The sequence below is a fragment of the Protopterus annectens genome, chromosome 1.part0 (assembly GCF_019279795.1).
Source record: "Protopterus annectens isolate FY-2018-M chromosome 1.part0, PAN1.0, whole genome shotgun sequence".
NCBI lineage: Eukaryota > Metazoa > Chordata > Ceratodontiformes > Protopteridae > Protopterus > Protopterus annectens.
In genome coordinates, this window is record NC_056725.1 from 1061389869 (window position 1) to 1061405756 (window position 15888).

The 15888-nt window shown below is 40.6% G+C and overlaps 1 protein-coding gene across 1 annotated transcript in view; it reads right to left on the reverse strand.

The window, feature by feature from the left end:
* The window catches only part of RTN4IP1 (reticulon 4 interacting protein 1), a 349792-nt gene that overhangs the window by 295818 nt on the left and 38086 nt on the right, over positions 1–15888 (reverse strand). Inside the window, exon 3 of the mRNA XM_044064928.1 lies at positions 4816–4884. Coding sequence (XP_043920863.1) covers positions 4816–4884 — 69 coding nt within the window. The remainder of the gene's footprint in view (positions 1–4815; positions 4885–15888) is intronic.

Here is a 15888-nt window from a genome sequence, read left to right on the forward strand (position 1 = left end):
GGTGGAGTGTTAAGCAGGTGCTGAGAATTATACATATGGCTATCATAAGGTTTATATTAGAAGTACAGAGGAGGGGATTAGCAGTGCCACAAAACTATGTACATATAGCTGGGAAAAGCTAGTAAAACTATTCAGGTACAGGTGAAGACTGGCCTTTGGTCATATGACTGAATAAACAGAAATAGCTTGATGATATGGCAAGAAGAGAACAGCAGCATTCATCTTGGAGAGAGCAATGCCAAGAGTAAGTCTGAGAAGCTGCATCTTTCCACAGGTGAATTAAAAATGGGTAGCTTAGAACTTTGTTCATCAAGCTTAACCTGCTAAAATCCATGACTAGAGCCAATCACAGACAAATATATCAGACATTTGTTTCAATTTACAAAGCAGATTGTAGCCTTTTAATGCTTCATTACGATCTTGTGGATCTGTAGAAATACAAGTCTGATCAGACCTCACAATAACTACACTGCCCTACAGTAGGCTCACTTTGCTTTTTAAATCCTTCCTACACTCACTATGTGGTTCAGTTCCCTTCCGGATTCATTCTCGCACTACTAAATTACCTTTGAACATGCACTGCTGAGTAAAACTGCAAGATCTATATAAATATGATCTCCCACCATTCCAAGCCAGTAAACAAACCTTTATACTTCCAAATGTATTCAAGCGCAACTTGAATATATGGATGGGAAACAAAATATTTACCCCAGAACTGCCCTCTATACTACTAATTGGCAGAGGCAGCTTCTAAATGCTTTACCCCATGCATGGGTCCCCTCAAATCATCTATGGTACAATCCCATCGATTCTCAGTAAGGGCAATATAAAATTACTGACCATGGTGTGGGTAAAGCCAATTTCTAAACCAAATGGGATAGATTAATCTGAGCACAAAAAGGGAAAGTGGCTAGGCTTGAAATGTCCCACAAGAGCAGCTTGCCTAGTACTCACCCACGAACCTGTAAGTAAATCACCACTCTGCACACATTAACCAGAGTAAGTGCATATTAATACTGTGAAATACGTTCACCATGACAATTCTCTGACAGTTCACTGACCAAAGATGAAATGCTATAGCTATATCAACCATCTCTAACTGAATCCTGTATTTCTTATTCATATATTCACCTAAGCACTGTCTAATCCAATGGACTTTGCATAATGACCTAATTAAGCAAATTACACAATAGTTTCAGTTTACTGTCTTTCAGACTTGTCAATTTCCTTTTAGCAGTTATTACATTATAACCCAGAAAATTTTGGTTACTCATTTTTAAACAATTATATTTATTCACAGTTAAATTGTGACATACATATAAATTAATAGCAATGAAAAAAAAATCACACTTTCCATTACTGTAGATATGCATTATACAGTTTAACATAGCTCTATTTTATTCTTGTGCATTAGAACATACGCACACTTTTCATTTCCTATTAACCTACTTATTTTAGTCATCTATTTGAGCATTATTTTGTATATATTGTTTTCAAATGCACAATTTATTCTTATGAAAATTGCTTCCTCTTGCTTTTAATGTTCCTAACTGTAGAGCTTTTATTTCCCTTACAAAAGTCAGTACTTTATTTACTGCTGGTTTAATCATTTATTTCAACTGTCTTGTAATGGCTTTCTTGGCCGTTAATATTAAACTTAAGGCCTTACTAGGTTTCAACAGTGCCAAACATTGGTACCAACTCAGTACTATCATCTCCTTCATAAATTTATGTCCCCCCACCCAAACAACTGTGCCAAAACATTCCATAGGGAGCCCTTAAACTCTGACAATTCCACACATTCCCAAAAAGTATGTTCCCAAATTTTTTGTTTCATTCCTTTCACATATCCAGTACCTGCTATCCACTTAACGGAAAATCCTCTGAAGCCTACTTGGGGTTTGAAAGTAAACAAATACATGCAAATATCTTACATCCTCTGGATTTCATACCATACCTCAGGATGTTACAAACTTCCTCTGACTGATCTTTTTTAATTTGTAATTCTAATCGTCCCGTCCCAGTTGTTTTTAGTCTGCTGATTTTTTTTTAATTACCGTGCATCATTGTACATGCTTTACTAGTTATGCCTTTCTTAACAGCATCTTCTATTCTTGGTTCCACTACAATCCTGCCAGAGGTGGTCTTTCACTTGTTCCTCCCATCTCTGTCTCCTCCTCCATCTATATTGTGCCAACAGTCCCTGACATGTAAGGAATTCTTTGACCTGCAGACCAAACAACGGCTTGGCTTCTTCCCACTATTGCTTTTTAATTCCAGCTATCTACTCCTAATAAAGTGGCTCCTTTTTCAGTTTCCAATACAGGTTCTTTGCTCAGATTAGGTTCTTTAGATGCATATTTTCAGTGCCCTTTTCTTAGTTCCAATACAGATGCTTAGCAAGGGTGGTCCAAAGGAAGCAATCATCCTGGGCGCATATGATGACATGTTTCCCAATGCTCAAAGTTTTCCAGAACTCACACACCTGAGACAATTTTTTATAACAAGGGGTGAGGCCATAAAGGCAAATAAAACAAATCTTGCGCACACACACACACACACACACACACACACACACACACACACACACACACACACACACACACACACACACTTCTAGTAATGGAAGTTAATGGGAGGCACTAGAAGAAATACAAAAAACAAACACATATGTGGGGAGACTGAATTTTCAGTGGGTTGCCATCCACATTTTCTGTGAAACATTACAGTTACAAATATAAGAACAGACTGATCAGGAAGTTGGTGAATGTTTTCCTGCAGTGAACGGATGTTAAGCTGATTATGCCACCATGGCTAAATGGAACAGGAAAAATTATATACTGCCTTCTGTTGGTTTCTTGCTGTTACTTGCATTTACATGCATGCATATCACAGTTCATTTAACTATTTATTGTAATCAACTAGTCTTATTACTGTATTGTACTGAGTACAATACACGAAGACAACCGTTTCAGTTAATACACTTTACTGTCACATTCTCCTTTCAGATCTACTGCAACACAGATGCTGTCAGCTCTCTAATGATAATTCCCAAAGCTTGTTTATACACGCTCATATTTATACCAAAAAGTCTGATATTTTTTCTCAAAGTCTGATGTATACCAGTTCTTTCATTGTATAACAGTTTTCCTTTGTTCTTTTAATTTATGATTTGTCCTTGATTCAAGTTTGGTGGTCCAAGGAAACACAGTCATCTGAAATGTGGTGTTCCAGCACTATCTGTTATCTTGCTTGATGTTACATCTCTTTACTTTGTTGATGTCCTTCCAGCTGCCATCTGCGCAGTTATTTTTAAAGACTTTTTTCTCCATGACATACTCCTTTACATGGATGCTAAAATCTATTTAAGCTATGCCAGCACACTTATTACTTTCTATTTTTCAGCATTTTATACCATTTCTAAATTAACCCTTTATGTTCCATATCATTCGTGCAGCTTTTTATTCAAATAATCATGCTAGCAACAGTTACTATTATTCTTTCAGAACACAACAAAATGGAGCAATGGCAACATGTACACTCTGCTGCAGCCAGTAAGTGCAGTATGCTATGTCTTATTATATATGGAGTATGCACTGCTACCAATGCTCTGTATTTAGAGTATTTTACACTGCAGACTCAGTGCTACGCAGTTTGAGGGAGCTATGGCAGATAATTCATCCTGACACATAATCACATGTGAATTATTCCTCCTAACTCCCCTGAGCACATAACAGAACAACCAGCTAGTTAGTTGATCACAGGAACTCTAAACACTTTTATTTAACCAAAATACAAAGTCAAAGTTAAGTGCTTTAATCTACTTACAAAGACATCAGGTTCTGGAAACCTGCTTGCATTTGGTTTGGGATCCTCTAAGCACATGGTTTAATACAAAATTCAAGCAGGATCACAGCCCATGGTATCCTAGTAAAATGCATTAAGAAGGCAATCCACAAATGTTTCACCTTCATTACTCTAGCATACCTAACAACAGTCATCTGCACCTCATTACTGAGTTTGGAGATGTTAAAGGATTTGCAACAGTAAAACTATCTAAACATATGCTGGTTACACAGATTACGGTGTGCATCTCAGTGTTTCTGTGTACTGCAGAGTTAGCTGAAGACTGGGTCTACAACAGGGCATGTTCTGAATTTTTCAGACTTTTCTGAAATTAAAATCTCAGATGCTGTTGCTCGGCAATGTTTTGCTGCACAGCACAGGTATCAAGTTGAGATCATCATAACCAGCATGTTACGTGCTTGAGACAGGGATGTCAAGAAGTGCAGCCTGAGAGGAGAGTCTCGCAATTCGTGTTGAGAACTCATCAGCTGCAAGGCTACGATTGGGAGATCCCATCATAATTCTTTTTACTGCATGGAGCTTTACCTGTTCCTATGTCCTACAATAGTTGGATGAGTGCAGAGTATATACAACTTAGATAAAAAAAAAAAAAAAAAAAAAAAACAAGTGGATGAGTGCAGAGTATATTACAGCACTAAAAGTTGCAACACTCCCTGCTGCCACAAAAAGAACCAAGAAGGACAAGCAGCTTTAACACATTAAATATTTCAGTCAGCCTTCAAAAAACAAACCCCAGCATCCAGTGACACCACCACAAGCAGATAATTCTTACTGACATACCAAGTGCAAGTTATTCTTCCTAACTCCCCTAAGCACATGGTCTGATGTAAAATCCAAGTTCAGTCCAACAGACACTTTATAAATGACGTAAGGTTCAAACCTAGTATCTTAAATTTCCACATTTATTTTCTTAAGCATAACACTATTACATTTAATATAATACGTTACCTCATTTCCATTGACAACAACCAGTTCTGCTAAAGTTCCTTGTTTCCAAGGAGGAACAGCAGCCCACACCTGAAAAACAATTGTGATACATACTTTTATTAGCTGCATTAGTGATTTCTAACACACATTTACAAATCACCATAATTTGATGCAAATAAAGAAACAGTGGGTTGTCATGACTGAAAGGCTTCATTTGAATGACTAATGATGTGAAACTAAATACAAGGTGAAAATGAAATTAACATGTCTTAGTTCAGTACTGTCATGTGCTAACACTTTCTGATAGTCTTTCAAGCAAGCAAAAATACACAAATGACCTATCCATGACACAAGGAAGGAAGGATGCAACTGGAAAGAAAGGCCACCAATGACCGACTTATGAATAAGTATAATCCCAATGAATATAGAGGGGGGGTCAGTGTATGAATCTGGGGGTAGTACAGAATAAGAATAATGCAGATAGGAAGTTACTGTGAAATGACTGCACATTATGACTGAAGATGTTGTGTTCCTGTGCTACTAATCTCAATGCAGATGCTAGTATATGAATGGGCACCATAAATACATACAACTATAAAGGCAATGGATAACTGAAAAGCATCCTAGCTGAGGACACTCATGGGATTGCAGATACAGTCTTATATGGGATGTGCTAGAATTAAAGTGTTCAAATACAGCTGCTGCTGATCCACGTGAACCAGCAACTACTACATCCTATGCACACAAAGCCATCCCTTTAAGGCTGTTTTATATACTTGCTTGGAATGAATGAAAGCAAGGCATCAATACAAATCCTCGCAAAAGAGAACAAAAAGAAAATGGCATTGTTGTAGTAACATTTTGTACTATAAAAATGTCAAGCCTTCAAAATCCATACAGCCACTAGATACAATACATACAAGTTTTTTGCCTAATTTTCCCCCCTTGTATGTTGACGATTAACTCCCTCCTCATCAATTGGCCCATTCATTCCCAATCACCAGTAAGTATTGACTTAGAGAGGTCACCAGAGAGACACTGGGGTGATTTATAGCTTCATGTTTATATAGCCCCAACAACCAACATGCACTTGGTGCAAGAATTGGGGAGGGGGACATGGAATGGGCCCACCACAAAGGATGCTGCCCTCACTTGTACAAGGGGCATTTCTTTTAAATAGCACGTCTCTTCCTCCCAAAACAGGAAAAGTGGTTCCCTGGACTCCATTATGGATATTCCATCTACCCAGTATGGCCCAAGTCTTTACAAGTCTCCCCATCCCTGGAAAGGAAAGCAAGCAGCATTAGTTCATTACTCCTAGTCCCTCCAGTGCTGGGACTACTAACTAAATCCTGGTTACCCAGCTCATAGTTGGGGTTCTGTGTTCTGTTCCTCAGTATCATAGACACAGGCATATGTAAACTGTTAAAATGCAAGTATTCAACACGATAGCCATAATCTGTCCAAGAAATTAAATGTACCATGTATAAAGAAACAGCAGACACACACTAACATTATAAGGTAATGTATTCCAGGCTACTTGGTGGGTGCTTGACTGGGTAATACCTTTTCTGCCAGTCAAAATTTGATACTTTTGATGCAAGATACCAGATTCAACAATATTACTGCGCATAGTAATGCATGTTCAGACACAACACACTGACTACATAAGCATGTGTGTTCTTACAGCTTATCATTTCACCTCTGTTATTACAAAACCTCTCCTGCCAATAAAAAAAAATGAAAGTTTGAAAATAACATTATTAACAAAGCAATACAAAATACATACTTTCCCAACTTTAAAGAAAGTTCCAACATCTGTACACAGGGTTTGAGGGATGATAATCACGAACCACTAAGAAGGAAGGTTTTCTCAAACATGGACTGATAAGAACATACCTGGTCTATGTAATGGTGAGGACGCTCCTTGATTGAATAAAACCCAAGCTGTAAAATGCTGGGATATAAAGAAATGGAGGAAGTTGCACGATCAGAGAATTAAAATGCTCAAATAGCCTAATCCCAGAGTATGACTTATCAAATGTAATCCAACTCCTCTTAGTCACAATTGAGACAATAATGCCAAATGAAGGTAGGAGAGAAGATGAAGTGGACATCACAAATATCTACAATGGAGACATTCTTGAAGCAAGCATTACAGGCACTCACTACTCTAAGAAGCTTTTTTGCCTCCTTTCCCATGAGCCCCTGCCTCCACTGGATCTGCCAAATGGCTTCCTTTACCCTCACCCAATCAGCCTACTTCTTCCAGTGGGGACAATGGCCAGGCACACCCTGGGACGGACAAGAGTCATCTGACCCATTCTTTCCAGCCCAAGGAAGCCCGGTCAGCCCATTCAGTGACAAATGGGTGGCAGGGAGCAGGCCAACCTCTGGCCCAGAGAAATGGCCTTCCCTCTAATGCGAAGTGAACCCTTAAGCACCTCCTGAACTCCACACAATTCTACATGCCTGATATGTGCACACCACAAGCACTGGGTGCTGCAACACCATATAAATGGATAAATTATTGTTAGAATTGGAAAGGTTGGGACATGAAACCATATCACAGCACAAGTTCAAGCAAAGAAATGCTCGTAGCTTGTAAAAACTTTAATAAAACTACATATACAGGACTTGACGTACAAACGTTTGTATGTTAAGTCCTGTATATGTTTTTTTTTTATTAAAGTTTTTAGAAGCTACAAGTGTTTCTTGGTTTGAACTTGTGCTGTGGTTTCGTGGAATTAATATCAGACCTCATCTACTGCAGGAACATTTCCTTTTGCTTGTTAGGCATGAAACCGTATGTCAGAATGCATATGCTGAAAGCAGATCTATGAAACTATAACCACCTATAACATAATATTCTAAACCAATATAACAGCTATAAATAAGCTGCACTGTGATGTAATTTATATAGACAATTTCAGCATCTGATAGGGTCATACACAACACTGAGCAATAAATTAAAACAATAAGTACTGATGTACTCTAGATAAGGTGGATATAGCTGCATGGCTTACAAATAGGACATGGCAAGTATAGTATAAGTGGATAGGTAAACTTTTGGGTTACAGACAGGGTGTCCCACAGGGCTCTATCCTAGGAACATACTTGTTTAGGTTACATCTTTCAGACATCTTTCATCAGAGATGATCTACAGACTGTATGCAGATGACATCAAAATGGATAAACGACTATATGTGTTGCATATAGGCCATGTCTGCAAAGGAACTTTACTAAATTGACCATTTGGGCACAGGAGAACAATACGCTGATAAATACATCAAAAACAAGCATATGAGACTTGGTAGACCGATTGAAAGATGAATAGTTAATGCAGCACACAGTGATTGAAACTGTGGATTATAAAGATCTGGGTATATGGGTAGATCTAGCTATGAGTTTTTCTAATCAACCAACTGGTTAATGAGGTTTATAGGTCATATAAAGGTTATAAGTCACATACCAGACTTATAAAGTTTAGGAAATCAAAAAGTACAAAATCATTGCTAGTTACATAGGTTCATAGGTAGGTACTAAGCTATCTGCCCTAGGGCATTTATAAGCCTAGCCAGAACGTGTTGGCTTTCGCCTCCCTTTTAGACTAGATTCCTGAGCCTCTGTTCAGCAGGGCCATACAAGTGATCCCAAGAGCAAATTTACGATTTCCCATCCACTCATCAAGATTTCTCTTGAAGAGGGTCAGCGAGGGGCTCTGCCTAACATGGACTGGGATTCTATTCCAGAGCACAGGAAGCCTTTGGGATATGAATCTATCCCTCCAGCATGTCCTATTTATTGTTGTGCTAAGGTTTAAGTCCTTGGAGTGTCTAGCTCTAATGGATCTGGTTTTCTTGAGGTGGAGCATGTCCAACAATTTCGGGTTAGACATGGCCTTGTATGTCAGGCAGAGATCACCTCTGAGTAGGCTGGAGCTTCTTTAGTCGAGCTGCATAGGGCATCTGTTTGAGGCCCATGATCCTCTTGGTGAGGTATTTTTGAGGTCTCTCCAGCTGTTGCAGGTGTCAGGTAAGGTACATCCCAAATGGGGCATTGTACTCAATTATGGGCCTGATGAGTAGAGGGGCACAATGACCTCTCTAGATCTAGATGTGAACCCTTTTGTGAATAGGTGGGATATATATATATATATATATATATATATATATATATATATATATATATATATAGGGTCCCCAGATCCCGGATGATTACTTCTTCTGTAATTAGTGGATTACCTCCTATATGGTAGTTTGTAGGCACTTAGTTTTTCCCAAAGGGGATGACTATGCATTTTTTGCATTTAGCTTGAGGCCATGGTTCTGACACCAGGTATTGGTCTCCGTAAGGCTCTTCTGGAGGATGTTTGTGTCAGCCGGAGAGTCTATTATGGCTCCCAGTTTGCAATCATCTGCGAACTTGGTCAGCCACAGTCCTACCGTGTTTGCCTGTACCTCAGAGAAGTATATACCTAACAAGAGGGGTCCCAGGACTGATCCCTGTGGGACGCCACTTGTACTGGTTTAGAGTCGGACATGACACCCGCGACTCTGACCATGCGAGTTCTATCCCTGAACCAATTTGCAACCCATCTTGTGACATACGGGTTGATATTTAAGCTGGTAAGCTTATTTATGATACCAGAGTGGGGTATTGTGTTGAAGGCCTTTGCGAGGTCTAGGTAGGCTGTGTGGACTACCTTTCCCTCATCTAAGGAAGAAGTCAACTAGGTTTAAGAGGCAAGATCTGCCCTTAAAGCCGAATTGGGTGGGGTCCAGTGTCTGGAGGTTCCCAATGTCTTTGTTTATGAGATTCATGATGATGCGCTCCATAGCCTTGCAGACCAGGCTAGTCAGGCTTATAGGGCGATAGTTCCCTGGATCCATTGTGGCGTCACCTTTGTGGAGCGGGATCACTGTTGCTGTACACCATTCTTTGGGTACATAGCCTGTGGTAAGGCTGAGTTGAAACAGTGAATTCATGTGAGGGTTTAGTTAGTTTTGGAGCTCGTGTAAGATGCAGCCCGGGATACCATCTGGTCCCATTGATGCTGTGTTTTTTTACTTTGGAGAGGGCTGCTTTCACCTGTGTGTCTGATATCTGGGAGACTGCATTCTTCTGGGATAGACACAGGCCCTTTTGGGGGGGGGTGAAGTTTGCACTGACCTTGTCCTCCAGGATGTTGGCAATGTCTGTGGGTTCAGTGTATTTTGTGCCATTTTGCACCAGCTCAGAGCAGATCTGCGAGCTGCCACCCAGATTTTTGACCTAGCTAAAGAGCGCCTTGTGATTGAGTCTTTGGCGATTTTTCTTTCGAAGCAGGCCTTTGATGATTTTATGAGGGATCGAAGTTTCTTGCTAGTACTGATCAAGGATGCCTTCCCTTTTTGGGATTTTGCCTTGTCATGTAATAGTTTCCTCCTTCTGTTGTATAGCTTATTTATGGCTGGGGTCCACCAGACTGGTCTCCTGTTCTTGGAGGAGCGAGTCTTGGTTTTACTTGGGATGGCACGATCCATGCATTCCTGTAGGTGCTCATAGAGTGCATTTGTAAAGGATTCTGCAGTTTGGGTAGCATTTTCCATTAGCCCGGGGGCTTTGAAACTTTCCACCTCGGTCTTGAGAAGTGTGAAGTTTGCTTTCGAGAAATTTTTCACAGTGGTTTCCTTGGCTGGGGGTGGGGTCGGGATGTGGATGTCCATTGTGATAAGTTTATGGTCTGATCTTACCAACGAGGGATTTGCCTCTGATGTGGAACATTGCACCCGCATGTTGGTGATGACCAAGTCCAATATGTTGTCACCTCTTGTGGGAGCATTGACCAGTTGTTCCATGGCATTTGAGTTTATAAACTCCAGGAACCGTTGGGCAAAAGAGTTGGGACTTGAGTAGTTTTCCCAGTCAATGTTTGGGTAGTTGAAATACCCCAATATCATGGTGTTTGGCGAGACCTTCATATTCTTTAATGTTCTCAGGAATGCTGCGTGGGGATCCTGAGACAGGGTGGGTGATCTGTAGCAGGCTATGAACTGAAAAGCAGTTTTACCTACTGTTAGTTGCACATGGATGGTCTCTGCTGCCTCATGCAGTGCCACTAACCTGGAGGTGTGGGTATCCTTGATGAAAATGGATACTCCCCCACCTTTAGTATTCCTGTCCATGTTCTGGGGCTGAAAGGAATGGTATGAGTTGAATTCTGGTAGTGCTGGGGTACTCTCTGGAGCCTTGAACCAGGTTTCTGTTACTGCACAGATATCGATTTTTCTCCATACTGAGGAGTGCCTCGAGTGCGTGCATCTTGAGGTTTAAGACTTCTGGCATTGAGTAGCATTACCCTTATTTTGTTTCTGATATTGTCTATGGAGGTGGGTTTGTCTTTTTAGCCTTGCCTAAAAAAGCACTATGGGGGTGGCAAGAGCCTTAGCCAGTATTTGAAAGCCTAAGGGTGACAGGTGCAAGCCATCCCTGGCGAAGCAACATGGCTTGTCTAGCATGTCATCCCAGGCTGACAGAACTGGATCCCCTTTGAATGACACCAATAGCTTAGCCAATTATTAAAACTGATCATTTTTGTCTTTATACTGCGGCATCATTCTTGGTGATGTTTGCATTGAGACAGATACTTGAGAAGAAACTAGAGAAGAGGAGAGATTCAAACTGGGCTTTCCTAGACTTGGAGAAAGCATATGACAAGGTCCCAAGAAAGCTGATCTGGGCAGTACTGCGGTGGTTTGAAGTCCCAGAAACATTGGTAGAATTAGTACAGGCTATGTACAAGGACCCAGTGACTCAAGTATGAACAGTGTTTGGCCTCACTGAGGGGTTCCCAGTGGGAGTGGGTGTACACCAGGGTTCATCTCTGAGCCCACTGCTGTTCATACTGGTAATGGACTACATCAGCAAACAGGTTGGAGAGGTCAGAGCAACAAAGCTGCTGTATGCAGACGATGTGGCAGTACAAGCAGACTCTGATCTAGAACTTCAGCAAAGGATAGGAGAATGGAATGCAGAGAATGGAATGCAAATCTGAAGGTACATGGGATGAAACTAAGCACAGCTAAGACAGTGGTAATGGCAGTAGATTGGGGAAATCAGAAGAAGCTGAGAATAGAGATAGATGGGAAGATAGTGGAACAGGTAAGTATCTGGGAGGGGGGGGGTTGAGGAGAAGGGTAGTCTGAATGAAGAGGTCAAAGCTAGAATCAGAGGGGCTGCAGCCAACTGGCATAGAGTATCAGGTGTAGTATATCACAGAAGAATGCCAAAGAAGCTGAAAAGTAAGTTGTACAAGACAGTGGTGCGACCAGTACTACTGTATGGTACAGAAACCTGGGCAGTAAAGGCAGAACAGTTGAAGAAGCTAGAGGTGATGGAAATGAAGTGCCTGAGAAAGGTGGTAGGATGCACACTGCGGGACAGGCAAAGAAATGAGGACATAAGAGCAGAAGCCAAAGTAGCTCCGATTGCAGAAAAGATCAAAGAGAACAGATTACGATGGTATGGGCACATGTGTAGAAAAGCAGAAGACAATCTGGTGAGGGAGATTTGGGACAGACAGGAAGAAGGTAAGAAGAAGCGAGGGCATCCAGCAAAGAGGTGGATGGATTGTGTGAAAGAAGATCTGCGACAGTCAGGCATGAGTGCTGAAGAAGGCAGGAGAGTGGCACTGAATCGAGAGAGTTGGCGACAGTTAATACGATACACCGACCCCATGTAAATGGGAAAAAGGGGATGATCCTCATCATCATCATTCTTGGTGAGGGTAATATGCTACTCAGGGTCAGGGTCATACCGGCCTGGGCTACATGATCAGAGAGCTCCTCTGTGTCTCTTCATGTAGTTCAGGGAGGTACGTCTCAGGTCATTCACACCAACATGGACAATGACACAGTCATATTTGTACCTGCTGTGGAGTGACCTGAGTGCCTGTGTTATGTGGCGGATCCTGGCTCCCGACAGGCAGCTTACAGTGACCCTCTCCTTGTTCAGTCTGGTGAGTGGGACGTCAGTGTGCCTGACAATAGAGTCTCCAATTACTAGCATATTGGGTGTGTTATTTAGCCTTAGGGGCTGCGACTGTGAGGCACACTGACTTTGTGAAGTATGCGATACGTGTAAGTTGTTGTGGGGTAGCGGTTGCTTGGGTGTCTGCTTTGGAGGTCTCTGCTGCTTTGGCAGATTTTTATTTAGGGCCTTCGAGTATGTTTTTGTGAGTTTATGTGTCTTGTCTGCTGGTGCGCTTGGTCCATGTGAGACTGGTTGTGTGGTACGAGTGGTTTCCTTCTCCTCCTGACAGACTGCCAGTCCTGGGTTGAGAGAGCTTGGCCTCCAGTTTGGCTGTATTGTTGCATCTCACAAATATTTCTGTTTGTTGGAAGAAGGAGAGGGTTGTCTGTGTACATAAGGCAACTGTAACATTGCCTCAAGATTCCCAGATTTATCAGCTGGACTGGAGAGTATACCTGAAACTGCGCTTTGGACATGCCTGGATAGTTTAAAGAACTGGTTTACTGACTGACTGGAATGGACAAATAGGGAACCTTGTACTTCTGGATAGTATAAGAGGGTGTAGTGCTAAAGTTTGTTAGTGCTTACTGAGGAATTTGAGCAAGTGCTGGGCTGTAGAATGAAGGTTGAGTACTTACTTTGAGAGTTTGACTAGTTCTAAGGGAAAAATTGAAGCGCAGACTTTGTGGAGCCGGGAATTGTTAAAAACTGCTTAATCGGAGCTGCGCGATGCGCAAAATCGCACAAAACTGCACTAAAGCAGGTTTTTAGGCAGGGAGTTTGAAAGAGATAGGAAATGGCCCAAAACAGCCAATAAGCAACTAGTTACTGGGCAGAGACCACTCCTCCAGGGACAGACAGGCTGCTCAGAGCTCCCCACTCTCACTGGTGAACAAAGAAGCTTCCTCCTGTCCAAGTAAGGATATGGGCAAAACAGGAACTATGACACAGCCTGGAATTCAGCAATACCTGAAAACTGGACTATTCTAGCTCAGAAAAGGCGGGAAACAATGATATTTTGTTTTTTTTTTTTTTCACTTAAAACACAGAAACTAGGCACAGGAATACAGTAAATGCTTTAGATCGGCCAGTGCACTTGAATGTGTAGCCTACAACAATTAAACAAGGGAAAACAACTTTTAAAGTGCAAAACGCAAAAAAAATGCAGACAAATGCAAAAAAACAAACTTTGCAGAACTCAGATAGTTAGAAAACTCGCTTTTCGGTGAGACTAAACAGTCACTGGTAGGAAAGCAGACAAAAAATACTTATAATCTGTTAAAGTCCCTCTTTCGCTCACTGCTGCTTGTAGAACTCTGCAAGACACCATGAGGAGTTGTGCTGAGTCTGTTACATTATACCTAAACTTGAGTATGGAGTAACAACATGGAAACCATACAAGAAAACAAGCATGAGTAAATTGGAAAGACTATAGCAGAAATACATAATGGACATCCAAGGAAGTGAAATTAAGTTATTCTGATAGACTAAAATATCTTACCTTGTACAGTAATTCATAAATATTTAAGAGGAGACCTTATTCAATTAAATAGGGCATTTAGAGACAACTACTTCCCGAAATGTTTGGGGATATCAAAAAGCAGCAGAGAATCAACTGCAGAATACTAGGCAGAAAATAAGGCATTACCTCGATAATATGCATAAGCTTAGAAAGATTGCTGTTAAGCAACTATTTTTTGATAACAGTAGAGCACAAAAACTTTTAGCACAATGATGAGGCAAAAGAAAGTAGAAAGGGCTGTCAAACTTAGCCTATAAAAAGGAAGGTAACAAGAAATCCTGTAGAGGTATTATAAATATTTTGGAAATTTTATGAGAATCTCTAAAGCAGAGAAATATGAAAATCAAGAAAAGATACAAATGGAAAAGTTTATGGAAGAATTAAATATGCCAGGTTTAGAGAGACAGATGAGGCTCAATTACTAACTGTTCGGAAAGGAGGAGATGAAATAAAAATGGTGATGTGTGACCAATCCACAGGAAAGCCCCAGGAATAGATGGTACTCTGGAAGGTTTTGTTTAACAGTATCTTAAGAAGAGGAGAAGTACCAGCATCCTGGAAGAAAGCAGTGGTAGCTGTAATAACTAAAGGGGGTAAAGATCCATCAGATCCAGCCTCATACAGGTCCATTTCAATACTAAACCGTGATTATAAAGTGTTTATGTCAATAATGGCTAAAAGAATGGCAAAAGTAATCTCAAAACTGATAGCTATGAATCAATGTGGTGTTGTGGATGGGAGGCAAACATTTGACAACATTAACATAACATTGATGATCCAGTGGGAAGCAGAATGTAAGAAAATACTACTGTTGTTGGTGGGTCTTGATGCAGAGAAAGCATTTGAAAGAGTAACCTGGGACTTTATGAGCAGGACAATGGACGCATTTGCATTTCCTGAAAAAAATAACGTTGATTAGAAGGATATGTGAGGGATTGGAGGTGAAAATTAAAGTGGCTGGGGTCCCCTCTGAATTTCTGCTTGAGAAGAGGAACCAGGCAGGGGTGTCCTCTTTCCCCTTTATTTGCATTATATTTAAAAACCATTGGTAAAGAAAATAAGGGACTCAGAAATTCAAGGATATAATTGGTATAGTATTCAAGAAAAGCTGACTTTATTTGCAGATATTATTTTATACCTGACAAAACCAGAAAGACATTACAATGCTGTGGGAATTTTGAGACTGTTTCAGGTCTTTTGGGGATACAAAATTAATGACGCTAAAACAAAGGCAATAGCGGTAAATTATGTACCCACATATGAACTGGTTCATGATAAAATTAAGTATTTAGGAGTATGGATTAAAATGACTAGTGTGGCAGCTGAAGATATATGGGAAGAGACTAAACAAAAGATAATACAAAAACTGAGAAAATGGAAGCTTTGTTATATGGATATGAATAGCATGATACAGGCAATTAAAATGTTTTTAGTTCCTTTAGTCTTATACTCAGGTCAGGCATATTTTTATTTGCCAGAGGAGAAGTTGTGGGTAGCAATTGTTAAAGAACTGAAAGACTATCTGGGAGGGGAAGATGGCAAGAGTCAGTTGGGATAAG